The 19,207-nt window shown below is 54.6% G+C and overlaps 1 protein-coding gene across 2 annotated transcripts in view; it reads right to left on the bottom strand.

Annotated features, from left to right (window-relative positions):
* Positions 1-19,207, bottom strand: part of bud23 (BUD23 rRNA methyltransferase and ribosome maturation factor) — a 46,267-nt gene that overhangs the window by 23,896 nt on the left and 3,164 nt on the right. For both annotated transcript variants that reach the window (XM_072505369.1, XM_072505379.1), the window contains 3 exons: positions 16,069-16,165; positions 7,635-7,731; positions 6,566-6,616 (listed from right to left, as the gene is read on the bottom strand). In XM_072505369.1, coding sequence (XP_072361470.1) covers positions 6,566-6,616; positions 7,635-7,731; positions 16,069-16,165 — 245 coding nt within the window. The remainder of the gene's footprint in view (positions 1-6,565; positions 6,617-7,634; positions 7,732-16,068; positions 16,166-19,207) is intronic.

Genomic DNA, 19,207 nt, shown 5'->3' on the forward strand with positions numbered 1-19,207 from the left:
GATGCAAAGTTGCTGGCAAAGATTTTGGCCATGAGGATAGAGGACTGTGTGCCGCAGGTCATACAAGAGGATCAGACGGGGTTCGTGAAAGGGAGGCAGTTGAACACCAATGTACGGAGGCTCTTAAATGTTATAATGATGCCGGCGATGGAAGGGGAGGCGGAGATAGTGGCGGCGATGGATGCGGAGAAGGCCTTTGATAGGGTGGAGTGGGGGTACCTGTGGGAGGTGTTGAAAAGCTTCGGGTTCGGGGAGGGGTTCGTCAGGTGGGTCTGGCTGCTGTATGAGGCACCGGTGGCGAGAGTGGCCACGAACAGAAGGAGGTCAGAGTATTTCCGGCTACACCGGGGGACGAGGCAGAGGTGTCCCCTGTCCTCCCTGCTCTTTGCATTGGCGATTGAACCCCTGGCCATGGCGTTGAGGGAGTCGAGGAGTTGGAGGGGGCTGGATGGGGTGGGGAGGAGCATTGGGTGTCGCTCTATGCGGATGATTTGCTGCTATATGTGGCGGACCCAGTGGGGGGAATGCCGGAGGTGATGAGGATCCTTAGGGAGTTTGTAGATTTCTCCGGGCACAAGCTTAATATGGGGAAGAGTGAGTTGTTCGTAGTGCACCCGGGGGACCAGGAGAGGGGGATTGGTGAGCACCCGCTAAAAAGGGCAGAGAGGAGTTTCAGGTACCTGGGGTTCAGGTGGCTAGGAGCTGGGGGGCCTTACATAAGCTTAACTTCACGAGGCTGGTGGAGCAGATGGAGGAGGAGCTTAAGAGGTGGGACGTGCTACCACTCTCTCTGGCGGGTAGAGTGCAGTCTGTTAAAATTACGGTGCTCCCGAGGTTTTTGTTCCTGTTCCAATGCCTCCCCATCCTGATCCCTAGGGCCTTCTTCAGGCGGGTTAACAGGAGCGTTATGGGGTTTGTATTGGCGCAGAAGATCCCGAGGGTGAGAAGGGTGTTCCTGGAGCGGTGCAGGGATTGGGGGGGGGTTTGGCGCTGCCTAACCTCTGTGGGTATTATTGGGCCGCCAACGTAGCAATGGTGCGCAAGTGGGTGATGGAGGGGGAGGGGCGGCATGGAAGAGGCGTCCTGTGTGGGCACAAGCCTGGAGGCGCTGGTGACGGCGCCGCTGCCGCTTCCTCCAACGAGGTACACCACGAGCCCGGTGGTGGCGGCTACCCTCAATATTTGGGGGCAGAGACGTCACAGGGGGGAGGTGGGGGCCTCGGTGCGGTCCCCGATTCGGGGGAACCACCAGTTTGTCCCGGGGAAGATGAACGGAGGGTTTCTGAGCTGGCACAGGGTAGGTATTAGAAGGATGGGGGACCTGTTTGTGGATGGGAAATTTGTGAGCCTGGGTGAGCTGGAGGAGAAGTTTGGGCTCCCCCCCGGGGAACACCTTCAGATATATGCAGGTAAGGGAGTTTGTTCGGCAGCAGGTGGTGGAGTTCCCACTGCTGCCGCCAAGCGGGGTCCAGGACAGGGTGCTGTCAGGGTGTGGGTTGGAGAGGGAAGAATCTCGGCAACGTATCAGGTGTTGCAGGAGGAGCTAAAGGGTAAGTGGGAGGAGGAATTGGGTGAGGAGATTGACAAGGGGATGTGGGCGGATGCCCTAGGGAGGGTGAACTCTTCCTCCTCTTGCGCAAGGCTTAGCCTCATACAATTTGTGGTGCTGCATAGGGCTCACATGACCAGGGCAAGGATAAGCCGGTTCTTTGGGTGCGAGGACGGGTGTGTTGGGTGCTCGGGGAGCCTGGCGGGTCACGCCCGCGTGTTCTGGGCCTGCCCGACGCTGGAGGACATTTTGGAGGGGTGTGGCGAGGGCGGTGTCGGGGGTGGTGGGTTCCAGGGTCAGGCCGGGCTGGGGGCTCGCAGTGTTTTCGCAGTGTTTGGGGTGGAGGGGGAGCTGGGAGTGCGGGGGCGGCCGGTGTTCTGGCCTCATTTGTAAATGGGAGTCCGGTGGATGAACATTAAAACCCCACACTGGGACTTCGGTATATAATTCAGATCATCCCCACATTATGGTGCTGAGAAGGCACTGATTCCTGCATTGTTAGAGAAGGCTTTTCCACAAATCTCAGCTGCTTCCTCATAAATTGAATGAGTCGTTGGGAGCTCTCAGTAACTGCCATAAGACGTAGGAGCAGAATTAGGCCATTCGGCCCATCGCGTGTGTTCCGCCATTCAATCATGGCTGATATGTTTCTCATCCCCAAACTCCTGCCTTATCTCCGTAACCCCTGATCCCCTTATTAATCAAGAACCCATCTATCTCTGCCTTAGAACAAATGAATTGGCCTCCACAGCCTTCTGCAACAATGAGTTCCACAGATTCACCACCCTCTGGCTGAAGAAATTCCTCATATCAGTTTTCACTTTTTTCCAATTTAAGGGGCAATTTAGCATGGCCTATCCACCTTCCCTGCACATCTTTGGGTTGTGGGGGCAAGACCCACGCAGACACGTGGAGAATGTGCAAACTCCACACGGGCAGTGACCCAGGGCCGGGATCGAACCTGGGTCCTCGGCACCATGAGGCAGCAGTGCTAACCACAGCGCTGCTCGCTCATCTCAATTTTAAAGGATCATCCCTTCAGTCTGAGACTGTGTCCATGGGTTCTAGTTTCTCCTCCCAGTGGAAACATCTTCTCCACGTTCACTCAGTGTCTAGGTCTCTCAGTATTCTGAAGTTTCATAAGATCCCCCCATCCCTTCATCCTTCTAAACTCCATAGAGTACAGACCCAGAGTCCTCAACTGCTCCTCATATGACAAGCCCTTCGTTCCGGGATCATTCTTGTGAACCTTCTTGTCAAGACAATTTAAATTAAAAAAAAAGGTGCCATAGCCTCTGCACTGATCAACTACGGCATCCGTGGAGACAGGAGCCAAAGCTGTTAGTGTTATCAGACAATATCTACAGAGGCTGTAGGAGGACACAGCAGATAGTGACTTCCAATTACAGTGTGACAATGACAGGCTAAAAATCCATCCAAGGCTCAAGGAACTCCAAAAACCAACAGTGGACCACCACACTCCTCCAATAGCCTGACAGATAGAGGCAACATCTAAGGTAGCATTGATGTCATTCAGACCAGACGGCCACAGCTTCAATCCCTTGTCTGCACAGAGTTAAACTTGGATGCCAACATGAGCCGCAGCACCTTGTGCTACAGAATGGGAGGGCTAAAAAGGAAAATAGTTAGCTGAGAATTTTACATACCAGCAATCAGCCCCTCGAACCTGCTCTGCCTTTCAGTAAGATCATGACTGATTTGATTGTGGCCTCAACTCCACATTTCCACCTACTCCACAAATAACCTGGAATCTCTCCAGCTCTGCTTTAAAAATATTCAATGACTAGCCTCCACTACTCCGAGGAAGAGTTCCAAAGACTTACAATCCTCAGGGGAAAAAAAAAAATCCTAATCTCTGTTTTAAGGAGACCCGTTATTTTTAAACAATACCCTCTAATTCTGGTTTTGCTCAGAAGGACAAACATCCTTCAGCATGAACCTTGTCAAGTCCCCTCAAGATCTAATGTGTTTCAATAAGATCACCTCTCACTCTTCCAAATTCCAATGGACACAGACCCAGCCAGTCCACTTTTCCTCAGAAGCTAACCACCACACCAACCCCCCAGCCACATCCCAAATATCAGTCAAGCGAACTTTCTCTGAACTGCTTCAAACACATTTATATCCTTTCTTGAATAAGGAGATCAAAACTGTTCTCCAGATGTGGTCTCACTAAAACCCTATACAACTGTAGCAATATGTCCCTATTTTATGACAAGGACACCCAGATCCATCTGTATCTCAGTTCTGTAAACCTGCTCCACTCAAATAATTTGCTGCTTTTCTATTCTTCCTGCCAAAGTTCACACTTTCCTCACATTGTCTATCTGCCAATTTTTTGCCCACTCATTTAACCTAGCTATATCCCTTTACAAGGCTCCTTGTTCTCTTCACAACTTATGTTTCTACCCATCTTTGTGTCATCCGCCTATTTAGCAGCCATACATTCGGTCCCTTCATCCAAGTAACCAATATAAATTGTAAATAGTTGAGGCCCCAGCACTGATCCTGTAGCCAGTTAAAATGGCTAACTCCAGATTTAGAATGGCTAACCCCGATTTAAAATGGCGAACGGAAAAGGCTGATGGGAAAATCAGTCAACAGGACTAAAACAAGCAGCTGCAGGTAAACTGTGTATTTACCTCTGGGAAGGCCAGACAAGATCGATACCTGCAGCCATCAGCACAACAAAACACCAGCCATCTGAATACTAATGAGCAATCCCCGGGAACAATTTGCAACAGTTTAGACACACAAAGTCAACCCAGACTCTTCGGAGATAACAGGAGCCGACACAAAGGGAGGTGAACGATCACCCCAAGACCGCCCATCGATCAAGGAATCGCTCCAGCATTGGAGAATATCGAACCAAGTGATTGGGACAAAGTCCAATCACTTGGAACCAGGTACAGGGTCCGCCCCGAAAGGCGGGAAGCCCCTGGGGGACTATAAGAATAGAGTCCAAGTTCAAATCGACCCTTCTGCAACAGCCGCTCAAATCGTAAGTCTTACTTCAACGCTCGCTACGAGATAGGCGCTCCTAGCTATCGATCTGTACCAGCTTCGAATCCCGCAGGCACAGAACCCAAACGAAAGGCCATTTGTTTCCCTGACCTGGTGGGCCATTTCCAAGTTAAGTATTGGCCTGTTAGTTGTAGGAAGTAGCTTAGAAGTAGAATTTATGCATAAGCATTGATTACTGTATATAATAAATGTGCGCTGATTTAACTCTTACTAAGCGGTGTGTTGGATTATTGATCATTACTCGGACCTGAACCACGTGGCGGTATCAGAAAGATACCTGGCGACTCAAGAGCAAAGGTGATAGAACAGAGCAATTAAACTAAGGCTAAAGTTAGCAGCAACAATCCCTGTGACACTCTACTCATTGCCAATCCGGAAATGACCCAGTTATGCCTACTCCGTTTCCATTAGCTAACCAATCAGTGATCCATGCTAATTACGTTACCCCCGACACAAGCTCTTGGTTTGCCGAGCAACCTTTGATGTGACCCTTGTCAAAATGCCTTCTGGAAATCAAATACAGCACATCCACAGGTTCCTCTTTATAAATGTTGCTTGCCACTTCACTTCCTCAAAGAACTCCAATAAATTAATCATAGATGATCGCCCTTTCACAAACCACGTTGACTCTGCCTGACCGCATTGAAATTTAAGTGCCCCACAACAATCTCCTTTACAACAGCTCCCATCATTTCCCCTATGCAAGAGTTTAAGCAAATTGGCCTGCAGTTTCCGACTTTCTGTCTCCCCCCTTTCTTGAAAGAAGAGTCACATTGGCTCTTTTGCAATCAAATGGGACCGTTCCAGAATCTAGGGAGTTTTGGAAAGTTAAAACCAATGCATCTGCTATCCAGCAGCCATTTTTTTTTAGGAACAATGACAAAGGCCATCAGAACCTGGGGATTTATCAGCCTTCAGTTCGAATTATTTTTTCAGTACCTTTTCCTGGTGCTGTTATTGTTTTTACTTCTTCCTACCCTTTCACCACAATTATTGTTCGGATGTTACTTCTACCCTCTACAGTGAAGACTGAGACAAAATATCTGACCAATTCAGCTGCCATTTCCTGATATTCCAAAATAGAATGTTCATAATAGACAGAGGGCATTTGACCCATTGTGCCAGTTCTCTGAAAGAGCTACCAAATTATTCCCACTTCCTTGCTCTTCCCCCAGGGCCCTCAAATGTATTTGTGTTTCAAGAAAATATCCAATTATTTTATGACTTAAAACCCACTCCTGCTAAATCTGCTTCCACCAGCCTTTCGGGCAGTGCATGCCAGATCATCACAACTCACTGCGCAAAAGAATTCTCATCTCTTCTCTGGTTCCTTTCCCATTATTAAAACTGTCCTCTTATGTCCTCTAGTTATGGTCTCTTCTGTCTGTCAATGACTTCTCCTTATTTCCAATATTGAAATCCTCCATAATTCTGAACTCCCCTTGAACTTTCTCTGCTCTATCTTGCTGCTGGAAAGTGTACTCGTATGGAGGTCAGATGACAAGACAATTGGGCTTGACAGCATATTCTCCTTGAACTAAAAGCTCAATTATACTGGTCGTTTAGGCTTGGGTGAAGCATGGCCACTTGGATGAAGTACTGGAGTGCAGTTAGTGCCTATGAAGCAATAACCAGCATGAGTCACTGCCATTGAACAGAGAAAACTCACTGAGCGTCACAAGTTCTCTTCCCCAACACAGTTTATAAGGGTGAATGGTAGGTACCTGTTGTAATGACGAAATCCGGACGAACTCACACAGTCACCTTATCAAATGATTATTTATAATGCTAGCCACAAGCTTTGTGTGGACTAAGATTTCAGCGAGCATGCTGAACTTATCACACAAAAGCAGTTATGATTCATTGCACTATGAACAAGCCAGAAGGACGAATTGAGCAGGAGGCTTACACACAAATGCATACCATATGTTGGGTATTAAGTTCCACTATTTTAATATTGTAACAACCAACCTGCTCAGAGTTCTCAGGATAGAACTGAAACACAGCTCTAGCTCCTCGTACCTGTAAAACAAACAAATGGTTATCATGCTGGTCAAAACAAAACACAACAATTTGAAATCCTAGTTTCATTAAATATTTACAGCAATACTAGGAGTTCACATGGCAAACATTGTCCATGAGGCACTTACTCTAAACCCTCAAATGGTTTGCAACTCGAGGGTCGTAGGTTAGTAGGGTGTGATCTCTGACACTTGGGTGAGGGGTATTATGCACCTGAGTAAAATGGGCAAGAAGAGGATGGATTTGAGGAAGGATGTGGTGGCACTGAAAGCTATTCAGAGGAGGTTCACCAGATTGGTGAAGGGGTTGACGTATGAGGAGAAATTAAAGAGTTTGGGCTTATATGCACCCGGGTTTCGAAGGACGAGGGGGGATCTGATCGAGGTGTATGAAATACTAAAAGGGATTGATAAAGTAAATGTAGACCAAATATTCACCCTTGTGGGGCAATCTAGAAGAGGTCACAGATATAGGTTGAGAGGCTGTAGATTTAAAACTGAGATGAGGAGGCACCACTTCTCGCAGAGGGTGGTGAATTTGTGGAACTCGCTGCCCCATTGTGCGGTGGAATGCGAATCATTAAATGTTTTCAAGAGGGAGATATATTTCTGATAAAAAAACAGGTTAAAGAGATATGGGGAACAGGTAGGGAGGTTGCTTTGAGAGTAGGGTGATGGCTTTGAGATCAGGAAGAGATCAGCCATGATCTGATTGAGTGGTGGGGCAGGCTCGAAGGGCTGAATTGCTTATTTCTGCTCCAGTTCCTATGTTACTGTTTGGGGATGGTGGGAGGAAAGAAGAGAAACACAATCAAAGTGTCTGGGCGCACTATAATTCTTTCTTCTGGCTTTTCTGCATCAGCGAAATACCCAGACCTAGTCTGCTAACAACCTAGTTACAGTGGAATCTTAAGGTAATGTTCTACAAACAAACCAAGCGGCTGGCACATTAAAATAAATCACAAATATCTGTACAATGGATGCCTGGATATTGAAGGTCCCAGTTCTCTAAAGCTTACCAGACTGGCATACAAGGAGCTGAAGAATTTGTAGAGTCGCTTTGGGGGGCTGTGACTCTTCTTATCTGCGTTACAAAGCCACTGCAAGGCAGAAATACTGAGGAAAGAAAAACAAAACAGCATTTAATTCACTGTTTCTACTTTGCTTCTCCTAATGGTGTCCCAATCTGCCAGGTATTTGAAGATCAAATGCTTTGCTTCTGATTAAATGATGCTTAAACTAACACTCAGGCAACATCCTCATGTATTTATTTGGTGGGAAAGAAGTTAAGAATTTTAGCTTTCCAGTATTTTGGGTGATCTGGGCAGGGGGTTGGCAGAATGAGTACAAGAGAGAAAGAAGAAGTCAAAATTCCTGGATTAACTTTGGAAACACAACCTCACATCACAATTAAAGAGCCTTGTTCAAACATGTCACCAAAGAATGGGGGAGAGATGAATAGCATTTTGGTTTTTAAATAGAACACGGGCACCAAACTTTTAAAACATTTTTTATAAATGTTTTTATTCTCCATTTTCACATTTTCCTTCATAATTTACACCCCACCCACAAACAGTAAACGGTAACAAATACAAAATCAATCCCCTTAACAATACCAACGATCCCATCCTCCCACCACCCCAAACAACGGCCCACCTGTCAATGTATGCATCCAATAAAACAAACCCTCCCACGGTGGAAAAAAAAAACAAAAGAGAAAAAGAAAAAGGAGTCCGGAACCGCCCATGGTCACCATTGACCTATAGAGTCCACTCCCCCCTCCACTCAACACCATCCGACCTCTGAAAGAGTACCGTACATGATACCCAAGAGTTGTACACCCCCCCCCCCCCCCCCCCGTCTTCAACTCCTCCCGTCCACTGCCTCTTGTAAAACTCCTCCCCCAACCTCGGTTCCTTCCCCCCAACTTTCCACCCCAGCTAGACCACTCGGACCCTGTTCTGCCAGGGTCCAATGGCCGCAGCCCCTCTGCCTCCCTCACTCCAGTTCATGGCCGGCTTAAACCGGCCAGCGTGGAGGCCCCCGCCCGGGCCCCTTTCCCACTTGCCCGGCCCCAGGATAGCCCAGAGATCCCCTTTTAGCACACAAACCCCACATAGCCACCTACACCCTAAAGAGCCCTCATTTTGAGTAAAGGTCCCATCACTTCCCTTGTCCAAATATATACAACATTGGCTCCTTTAGCCCATACACCCGCACGCAGTGAAACAAAAAAGAAGAAAATACAGTCATGAGATTACATTGGCACATGGCCATTTCTCAATTCTGCCAGTCCTTCTGCCTTCGCAAACTCCTCCGCTGCTTCCGCCGTTCCAAAATAAAAGTCCCCGAGCTTGTAAGTCACCCTCAGCTTCGCTGGATATACAATGCCGCACTGCACCTTGCTAATGTACTGTGCCCTCTTCACCCGGTTGAAGGCAGCCCACCTCCTCGCCAGCTCCACCGTAAAGTCCTGGTATACACATATACCAGCTCCAGGCAACTGCACCACCCACTTCTGCTTGGCCCAGCTCAGGACCTTCTCCTTCACACTGTACCTACGGAAGCAGAGTCACTACCCTTGGCGGCTCACTCATTGATACAGGCCTCCACGACTGATGAGCCCGATTCAGTTCATATCGGGAGGGATCCTCCCCCTCCCCCAATAGTTTTGCCAGCATCGCGGCAAAATACTCAGTCGGCTTCGGGTAGCCCCACAATCCTCAAATTCTGTTGGATCGCCTGGATCCGTTTTCCAGGTCTTCCATTTTTCCTCGCAGATCCTTGTTAATGTCCATCACCTTCCGCATCTCCTTCCCCATCGAGGCAAGCTGATCACCGTGCTGCAATAACGTCTCCTCCACTTCCTTCAGCGCCTCCGATTGCTCTCGCACCTCCGCCACTGCGCTTGCCACTGCCTTCGTCACCGGGGAAATCGCCTCCTCCACCAGCACACTCAAAACCTCTCTCACCTCCTTCCTCATTGTCCATGTATTTTGTAAACTGCCTTTCAAATTCTGCAGCCATCACCTTAATCATTTCATCAGCCGTAAGCAATGCGGCCTCCCCTGGTGCTCCAGCCTCCATTTTCTTTACTGACCCCGCGGTGACCTTTCCACTCCCTGACGGACTTTCAGCTGCTTTTCTCACGGCCGTTTTTTTTGCTGGTCTTCGACATTTCCCTTCTCTGTGCTGTCTCCCGACTTTTACTGCCTTCGCTGGCCCTAGGACCGGACGTTAACCCCCGACAAGGCCGTTCCCGAACGCGCGGCTGCCTCCCGCCCGCCGTCACCGGAAGTCCCCCCACGGGCACCAAACTAAATGGTCAGTTTAAATTTCTGTACTGAAAGGCGAGGCTATCTGTAATTAAGTCTGGAGAAGGTTTCTCCCAGTGTTTGTGTGGGTTTCGTCCCCACAACCCAGAAGATTGGCCATGCTAAATTGCCCCTTAATTGGAAAAAAGTGAATTGGGTACTCTAAATTAAAAAAAAAGAGTCTGGAGAAGGCAAGGTTCAGGGGAGAGATTATTCAAGCATCCCGAATTTCTAAGGGGAGGGAATTACACCCTAATAATTGAGATGGCCACAGACTCCAGAATTTACAGACACAAGATAAAAGTGAAAGTGTGTGGTTTAGATGTAACTTTACATGTAAAATGAACTGGGCAGAAAGGGAGAAAAAGTGTGCAAAAATCTGATGGGAGTGGGTACAGAGGAGCATTTGTTTTCGGAGCCAGTCGGATAGACAGCATCACCAAAGAAAATGATTATGTATTGCCAGGGTGACTTGGACAATGCAATGCGGCACTGGCACAGGTTGGGTGGTCAAAGCCATTCGCTCACCCTCACATTTCTGATGCTGAGAAACACAGAAATACAAAGCAACTAGAGAGGGAACTGAGCCTCAAGTACAAAAAGCACACCATCAGTTCCTGACCATCTTGGCACCAGTGGCCTGAAGCTTATCCTGTTAAAGATCAGAACAAGACTAAGATGTATTTTGAGAACCGAACATGAATGAAAACTGGAAACAATTTCACATGAAATAATTGTAATTGAAAATTCTACAAGTAACTAAATTTAAATGGGATGGGGGGGTGGAATATGAGGGCACAGCACAGCTATTCTCCAATGTTGCAAGTGCTTGACAATGGAAAGGGGCCTTTTATCTTCACCCATATATGGGTGTCAAGAACAATGTACCTTGTATGTTATATATGTAATCAATAGAACTGCTTGTCACATTACAATATGAGGGAAGATACTTCTGAATAATATTACTAACGTTAAACAAACTACATTATGGTTTTCTGACTTTAAAACCACGTAACAGGGAAAGCCACAAAATGGTTTGGTAGAAAGAAACAACTTGCATTTACATAGCAGCTTTCACATCCATAGGACATTTCAAAGTGCTTAACAGTCAATGAATTACCTCTGAACTGTATCAAGAGCTGCATTGACCCGGGGGGGGGGGGGGGGGGCGAGAGCGGGGGCGGCGGCCAGAGCGCGCGCGGGGGGGGGGGGGGGGGGGGGGGCGGCCAGAGCGGGCGGGGGGCCGGCCAGAGCGGGCGGGGGGGGGGGGGGGGGCGGCCAGAACGGGCGGGGGGGGGGGGGGGGGGCCAGAGTGGGCGGGGGGGGGGGCGCCAGAGCGGGCGGGGGGGGGGGGGGGGGCCAGAGCGGGCGGGGGGGGGGGGGCGCGGCCAGGCGGGGGGGGGGGGGGGGCCGCCAGAGCGGGCGGGGGGGGGGGGCGGCCAGAGCGGGCGGGGGGGGGGGGGGGCGGCCAGAGCGGGCGGCGGCCAGAGCGGGCGGGGGGGGGGGGGGGCGGCCAGAGCGGGCCGGGGGGGGCGGCCGGATCGGGGGGGGGCCAGAGCGGGCGGGGGGGGGCGGCCAGAGCGCGCGGGGGGGGGGGGGGCGGGGCGGCCAGAGCGGGCGGGGGGCCGGCCAGAGCGGGCGGGGGGGGGGGGGCGGCCAGAACGGGCGGGGGGGGGGGGCGGCCAGAGCGGGCGGGGGGGGGGGCGGCCAGAGCGGGTGGGGGGGGGGCCAGAGCGGGCGGCGGCCAGAGCGGGCGGGGGGGGGGGGGGCGGCCAGAGCGGGCCGGGGGGGGCGGCCGGATCAGGGGGGGGCCAGAGCGGGCGGGGGGGGGGGGGGGGGCGGCCAGAGCGCGCGGGGGGGGGGGGGGGGGGGCGGCCAGAGCGGGCGGGGGGGCCGGCCAGAGCGGGGGGGGGGGGGGGGGCGGCCAGAACGGGCGGGGGGGGGGGGGGGCGGCCAGAGCGGGCGGGGGGGGGGGGGGGGGCGGCCAGAGCGGGCGGGGGGGGGGGGGGGGTGGGTGGGGGCGGCCAGAGCGGGTGGGGGGGGGGCCAGAGCGGGCGGGGGGGGGGGCCAGAGCGGGCGGGGGGGGGGGCGCGGCCAGGCGGGGGGGGGGGGGGGGGCCGCCAGAGCGGGCGGGGGGGGGGGGGGCGGCCAGAGCGGGCGGGGGGGGGGGGGGGCGGCCAGAGCGGGCGGCGGCCAGAGCGGGCGGGGGGGGGGGGGGGGCGGCCAGAGCGGGCCGGGGGGGGCGGCCGGATCGGGGGGGGCCAGAGCGGGCGGGGGGGGGGGGGGGGGGCGGCCAGAGCGCGCGGGGGGGGGGGGGGGGGCGGGGGCAGAGCGCGCGGGGGGGGGGGGGGCGGGGCGGCCAGAGCGCGCGGGGGGGGGGGGCGGCCAGAGCGCGCGGGGGGGGGGGGGGGCGGCCAGAGCGCGCGGGGGGGGGGGCCAGAGCGGGCGGGGGGGGGGGCGGCCAGAACGGGGGGGGGGGGGGGGGCGGCCAGAGCGGGCGGGGGGGGGGGGGGGGGGGGGTGGGGGCGGCCAGAGCGGGTGGGGGGGGGGGCCAGAGCGGGCGGGGGGGGGGGGGCCAGAGCGGGCGGGGGGGGGGGGCGCGGCCAGGCGGGGGGGGGGCCGCCAGAGCGGGCGGGCGGGGGCGGCCAGGGGGGGGGGGGGCGGCCAGAGCGGGCGGGGGGGGGGCGGCCAGAGCGGGCGGGGGCCAGAGCGGGCGGGGGGGGGCGGGGCGGCCAGAGCGGGCGGGGGGGGGGGGGGCGGCCAGAGCGGGCCGGGGGGCGGGGGGGGGGGTGGGGGCGGCCGGATCGGGGGGGCCAGAGCGGGCGGGGGGGGGGGGGGGGGGGGGGGGCGGCCAGAGCGCGCGGGGGGGCAGAGCGCGCGGGGGGGGGGGGGGGGGGGGGGGGGCGGCCAGAGCGCGCGGGGGGGGGGCGGCGGCCAGAGCGCGCGGGGGGGGGCGGCGGCCAGAGCGCGCGGGGGGGGGGGCGGCGGCCAGAGCGCGCGGGGGGGGGGACGGCCAGAGCGCGCGGGGGGGGGGGGCGGCCAGAGCGCGCGGGGGGGGGGGGCGGCGGCCAGAGCGCGCGGGGGGGGGGGGGTGGCGGGGGCGGCCAGAGCGCGCGGGGGGGGGGGCGGGGGCGGCCAGAGCGCGCGCGGGGGGGGGGGGGGGGGCGGCCAGAGCGCGCGGGGGGGGGGGGGGGGCGGCCAGAGCGCGCGGGGGGGGGGGGGGGGCGGCCAGAGCGCGCGGGGGGCGGCCAGAGCGCGCGGGGGGGGGTGGGCGGCCAGAGCGCGCGGGGGGGGGGGGGGGGGGCGGCCAGAGCGCGCGGGGGGGGGGGGCCGCCAGAGCGCGCGGGGGGGGGGGGGGCCGCCAGAGCGCGCGGGGGGGGGGGGGGGGGCCGCCAGAGCGCGCGGGGGGGGGGGGGGCCGCCAGAGCGCGCGGGGGGGGGGGGGGGGCCGCCAGAGCACGCGGGGGGGGGGGGGGGCCGCCAGAGCGCGCGGGGGGGGCGGCCAGAGCGCGCGGGGGGGGCGGCGGCCAGAGCGCGCGGGGGGGGGGCGGCCAGAGCGCGCGGCGGGGCGGCCAGAGCACGCGGCGGGGCGGCCAGAGCGCGCGGTGGGGCGGCCAGAGTGCGCGGGGGGGGGCGGCCAGAGCGCGCGGGGGGGGGGCGGCCAGAGCGCGCGGGGGGGGGCGGCCAGAGCGCGCGGGGGGGGGGCGGCCAGAGCGCGCGGGGGGGGGGGCGGCCAGAGCGCGCGGGGGAGGGGCGGCCAGAGCGCGCGGGGGGGGCCGCCAGAGCGCGCGGGGGGGCCGCCAGAGCGCGCGGGGGGGGCCGCCAGAGCGCGCGGGGGGGGCCGCCAGAGCGCGCGGGGGGGGCCGCCAGAGCGCGCGGGGGGGGGCCGCCAGAGCGCGCGGGGGGGGGCCGCCAGAGCGCGCGGGGGGGGCCGCCAGAGCGCGCGGGGGGGGGCCGCCAGAGCGCGCGGGGGGGCTGCCAGAGCGCGCGGGGGGGGCCGCCAGAGCGCGCGGGGGGGGCCGCCAGAGCGCGCGGGGGGTCGGCAAGAGCGCGCGGGGGGTCGGCAAGAGCGCGAGAGAAGCACTCCTCAGCACGGCATAGGCGTGTCAATGCTCCAGTATCTGCTGTGAGACTTGAATTGACTCAGCAGTGTACAATATTTCAATAATGCCTTGCATCATGACACTTTTCCTCATCGGTGCTGTGCTACTCTACAATGCATTCCTATGAGGCAGACTCCAAACGTTGAATAGGTCAGACATATTCAAGGGAGGAATGAGAGGAGTTGAAAAAAAATGCATCTTTTGGAAGGGATCACTTTCGATATAAACCATTCTCTATTTGTATCATAGTTTATAAAAGTTCATATATCTTAACCTCCGTGGGTGATCAGGGGTTATGGGGAGAAGACAGGAGAATGGGGATGGAAAATATCAGCCATGATTGAATCGTGGAGCAGAGTCGATGGGCTGAGTGGCCTAATTCTGCTCCTCTGTCTTATGGTCTTGTAGCAGAGATCAAAAATGTAATTTCCTCACTTTGAGAACCTGGATTCAGTTCTCTGTCGCCGGTGCTCCACTGAGTGAAGAACTCACAAACCTGCAGCAGCTACTCAAGATACTTACCCATTTGGCAGTCAGATCACTGGCGAGGCACCGTGTTAAGCTGTGCCACAGAACCACACAACGTGAGTGTGGGCATACACAACTCAGCCAGGAGCAGATAAAAACAAATCCCATTCACCAATCTCCTTCGTGCGCGCTGACCCAGACTAGCCCTCAGGCTAGCAACATCTCAATTTTAAAATTCACACCCTCATTTTTAAAAGTCACACCCTTCTTTTCAAATCCCTTCACAGGCTGATCAATCTCTATCAATGTAATCTGTTCCGCAGCATCATCTCAGCTCTCTGCCCCTCCTCCAATTCTAGCCTCTTGCACAGCACCAATTTTCTATTGCTTCACCATTGGCTGCCACATCTTCAGAAGACTTGGCCCTAACCTCTGTAAACCTCTCTGCAACTCATCCCTCTCTCCTCTGGTAGCTGGCTCTTTGAAAATGACCACTTCAAACAAGCTTTTAATTCCCTTTTAAAAAAAAAAAATTTAGAGTACCCAATTAATTTTTTCCAATTAAGAGCCGATTTAGCATGGTCAATCCACCTAGCCTACACATCTTTGGGTGGTGGGGGCGAAACCTACGCAAACACGGGGAAAATGTGCAAACTCCACACGGACAGTAATCCAGAGCAGCGAGGCAGCAGTGCTAACCACTGCGCCACCCACCAGCTTTTGATTACCTGCTCCAAAGCTCAATGACAAATTTTATCTGATAACATTCCTGTGAAGTTCCTTGGACTCTTTACAACATTAAACAGTGCCACATAAATGGAATCTATTGTTAATTTTGGGACAAAGAGAAAACCTAATTGAAATAGGACCTGCACAGACCATGTGGAATCTTTATATTAATTCCTTTCTCCAAACTGGACCTGTGACAAAACAGAACCTGCCATAGATCATAGAATTTACAGTGCAGGAGGCCATTCGGCCCACCGGGTCTGCACCGGTCCTTGGAAAGACCACCCTACTTAAGCCCACACCTCCATCGTATCCCCATAACCCCACCTAATCTTTTTGGACACTAAGAGCAGTTTATCATGGCCAATCCACCTAACCTGCACATCTTTGGACTGTGGGACGAAACCTGAGCACCTGGAGGAAACCCGCGTAGACACGCCAAGGACGTGCAGACTCCGCACAGACAGACCCAAGCCGGGAATTGAATCTGGGACCCTGGAGCTGTGAAGCAACTGTGCTAACCATTGGGACGGCATGTGGCGCAGTGGTTAGCACTGTGACTGCGGCGCTGAGAATCCCGGCCCTGGGTCACTGTCCGTGTGGAGTTTGCACATTCTCCCCATGTCTGCGTGGGTTTCACCCCCACAACCCAAAGATGTGCAGGTTAGGTGGATTGGTCATTCTAAATTAATTGGGTACTCTAAATTTATTTTTTAAAAACTGTACTAATCATTACACTACCGTGCTTTCCATCTTTTCATCAAACAAAATGACTGTTGCTGCATGGTGTAAGTATTTATGTAGGAGGCAATACCAGGTCCCCATCAGTTTGTCGTTTACCTGATGCAACCATCAAAGGTGCCTGCCCGGAATGGAATGCCAGCACCCACGTCTCCTAGAATGAGGTCACCTTCCACCTCTCTTTCCAATGCAACATCTATCAGCAAAAGGAAACACAACAGATTCAGTCATGTTGCAAAAAAAGTGGGACAAATGTATGGGAGAATGTCCTCACCTTCCATGGTATTCAAATGCAGGAGATTTCACAAACACGCAATGAACACAAGCACAAACAAAGGTAGGGTGGGATTCTCCGGTCCGCCAGTTGCATTTTCCTAGGCGTTGCACCCTTGCCGTCAGCGGGAGGATTCTCCGTTCCCGCCACGTGCCAATGGGATTTCTCATTGTGGCCACGCCCCGCCGCCAGGTAACCCGCAGGCAGGGTGCACTGCTGGCAGAGGGAAGAATCCCACCCAACATTTCTTGCTTTTGAGTTAAGATTTGGTTGTTTTACAGTCTCCTTCTATTCTCAGAAATGGTTCTTTCTCTAGTAAAAAATGCACAGGGTGAACTGCAATAAGATATTCCCCACTTACAATATCCAGTACCCTGCATAACCTTGATCCAAACAGCACCAAAACAGGTCATTTGGCCCATCAAATTTGTGCATGTGGTTTTCTCCACAAACCACCCAGCCGAATTCACCACCTGCTCACTCCCCACACCCTTTAACACCCCACCTACTCCAATCCCATTAGCCTGCTTTCTCTCACTACTCTAACGTGAAACCCTATCTAAACACATTTGCCTGCTCGCTCTCCATCCTCCTTTACATTCGCTTGAAAAAAAAAGAAATGTTTCTTTATATCTATTTCAACAAACAAAAGACTGTTCTTGTGTGGTGACCCAGGGGTGCCTTGTTGTGAGCCCAAATTAAATTGGATATCCTAAATTAAAGAACTGGACACTTTAAATTAAACTAGTCTGTTCCAGCAAACAGCCTGCTGGGAATTCAGACAAGGTGTTTAGGGTGACTACCAGGGATTTTATGAGGCGGACCCGGGGGGAAGAGGAGGGGGACATGGGGCGGTTTCTGGACGAGCTGGAATTTCCCCAGGTGGAAGAAGCAAAGAGGCAGGCGTTGGAGGAGCCCCTGGGACTGAGGGAGGTGCTGGATAGTATCAGTATGAAGTCGGGCAAGACCCCAGGGTCAGATGGGTACCCAGCGTAATTTTATAAGGAATTTGCGACAGACCTTCCACCACATCTGCTGGGGGCGTTCAATGAAGCACTGGAGAAGGGGGAGTTGCCAGAGACGATGATGCAGGCAGTAAACACACAAATCCCAAAAAAGGGGAAGGACCTGGTGGAATGTGGGTCGTATAGACCCATATCACTATTGAACACGGATGTGAAAGTATTGGCTAAGTTGTTGGTGGGGAGGATGGAGGATTGTGTCTGGGGGTGGTTGCAGAAGGTCAAACAGGCTTTGTGAAGGGCAGGCAGCTTGCGAGTAATATAAGACGGCTGTTGAATGTGGTGATGAATCCGTCGGGGTATCTGGTACCGGAGGTGGTGGTGTCCATGGACCAGAGAAGGCATTTGATCGGGTGGAGTGGCGGTACTTGTTCGAAGGTTTGGGCCGAGATTTGTGGCATGGGTGCGGTTGCTGCACGTGGCACCAAGGGCGAGGACGAATGATACAAACTCACAAAGCTTCTGCTTACACAGGGGTACGAGGCAGGGGTGCACCCTATCGCCATTGCGGATTGCGCTGAACATAGAGCCGCTGCCTATGGCTCTCAGGCGGTCGGCCGAGTGGCAGGGGATTATGAGGGGCCAGAGGGAGCATCGGGTGTTGCTCTATGCCAATGACCTCTTGCTGTATGTTTCGGATCCGTTGGAGAGTATGGGAAGGATTACGGGCCTGCTGGGGCGGTTTGGAGGGTTTCGGGGTACAAATTGAATGCAGGGAAAAGCGAGGTATTCTCGGTGAATGAGCTGGCACAGCGGGCTAATTTAGGGGGGGGAATGCCATTTACAGTAGCGAGGGACAGGTTTAGGTATTTGGGGATTCATGAAGCGAGGGAATGGACGGTACTCCATAACTGGAACTGGTGGAGGAGGCCAGGGAGGATCTTAGGAGGTGGGATACACTGCACTTAACGTTGGTGGGGAGGGTCCAAGTGGCGAAAATGAATATTCTGCTGAAGTTCTTGTTTATGTTTCATGCTCTCCCAATCTTTATACCAAAGGCCTTTTTTCGGAAATTGGACACAATCATTTCTGATTTTGTATGGACGGGGAAGGTGCCAAGGGTGGGGAGGGCGCTGCTACAGAGGCAGCAGGGGGGGTTGGCGTTGCCAAACTTGCTTCAATATTATTGGGCGGCGAATGTGGACAAGGTGCAGCGAGGGTGGGAAGGAGAAGGGGTAGAATGGGTTAGGACGGAGGAGGAATCTTGTAAGGGGTCTAGTTTGAGGGATTTGGTGACGGCAGCATTGCCAATGGCTCCAAGTAGGTATTCAGGGAGCCTGGTGGTGCAGTCCACGGCAAAAATATGGAATCAGTTGAGGAGGCATTTTAGGGTGGAAGGGATGTCGGTGCCACCCGCCGCTGTGCGAGATTCACGAGTTTGGGGGGGGGGGGGGGTCTTAGCTAGGATAGTGGAGGAGGAGGTGGACCTGGACCATTTGGTGGCGATATTTGGGGTGTCAGAGAAGCCGGAGCTAATGGAGAGGAGGAAGGCCGATGTTGTGGCCTTCACCTCTCTGATTGCATGGCAGCGAATTTTACTGGTGTAGCCACCGGGGGTAGAGGCTTGGTTGGGTGACCTGTACAACTTCCTGCGGTTAGAGAAGATAAAGTACGAGTTAAGGAGCTCAGCAGTGGGGGTTGAGGAAAGGTGGGGGATGTTTATGACCATCGCGAGAACGGTGTGACAGATCGCACCACAACCCTCCTGATACCTGCCTGCGACCCACCCACAGGTCGCAACCAGCACTTTGAAAAACCCTGATCTACAAGAAGCACTCCCGCATCTCACCAAAGCTCTTTCAACACCCAAACCCACAACCTCTAACACCTGGACAGTAGATACATTTGAACACCACCACCTGGAGGTTCCCCTCCAAGTCACCGATCATCCTGACTTGGAAATATAACGCCGTTCCTTCACTGTCGCTGGGTCAAAATCCTG

This window comes from Scyliorhinus torazame, chromosome 1 (assembly GCF_047496885.1).
Source record: "Scyliorhinus torazame isolate Kashiwa2021f chromosome 1, sScyTor2.1, whole genome shotgun sequence".
Lineage (NCBI taxonomy): Eukaryota > Metazoa > Chordata > Chondrichthyes > Carcharhiniformes > Scyliorhinidae > Scyliorhinus > Scyliorhinus torazame.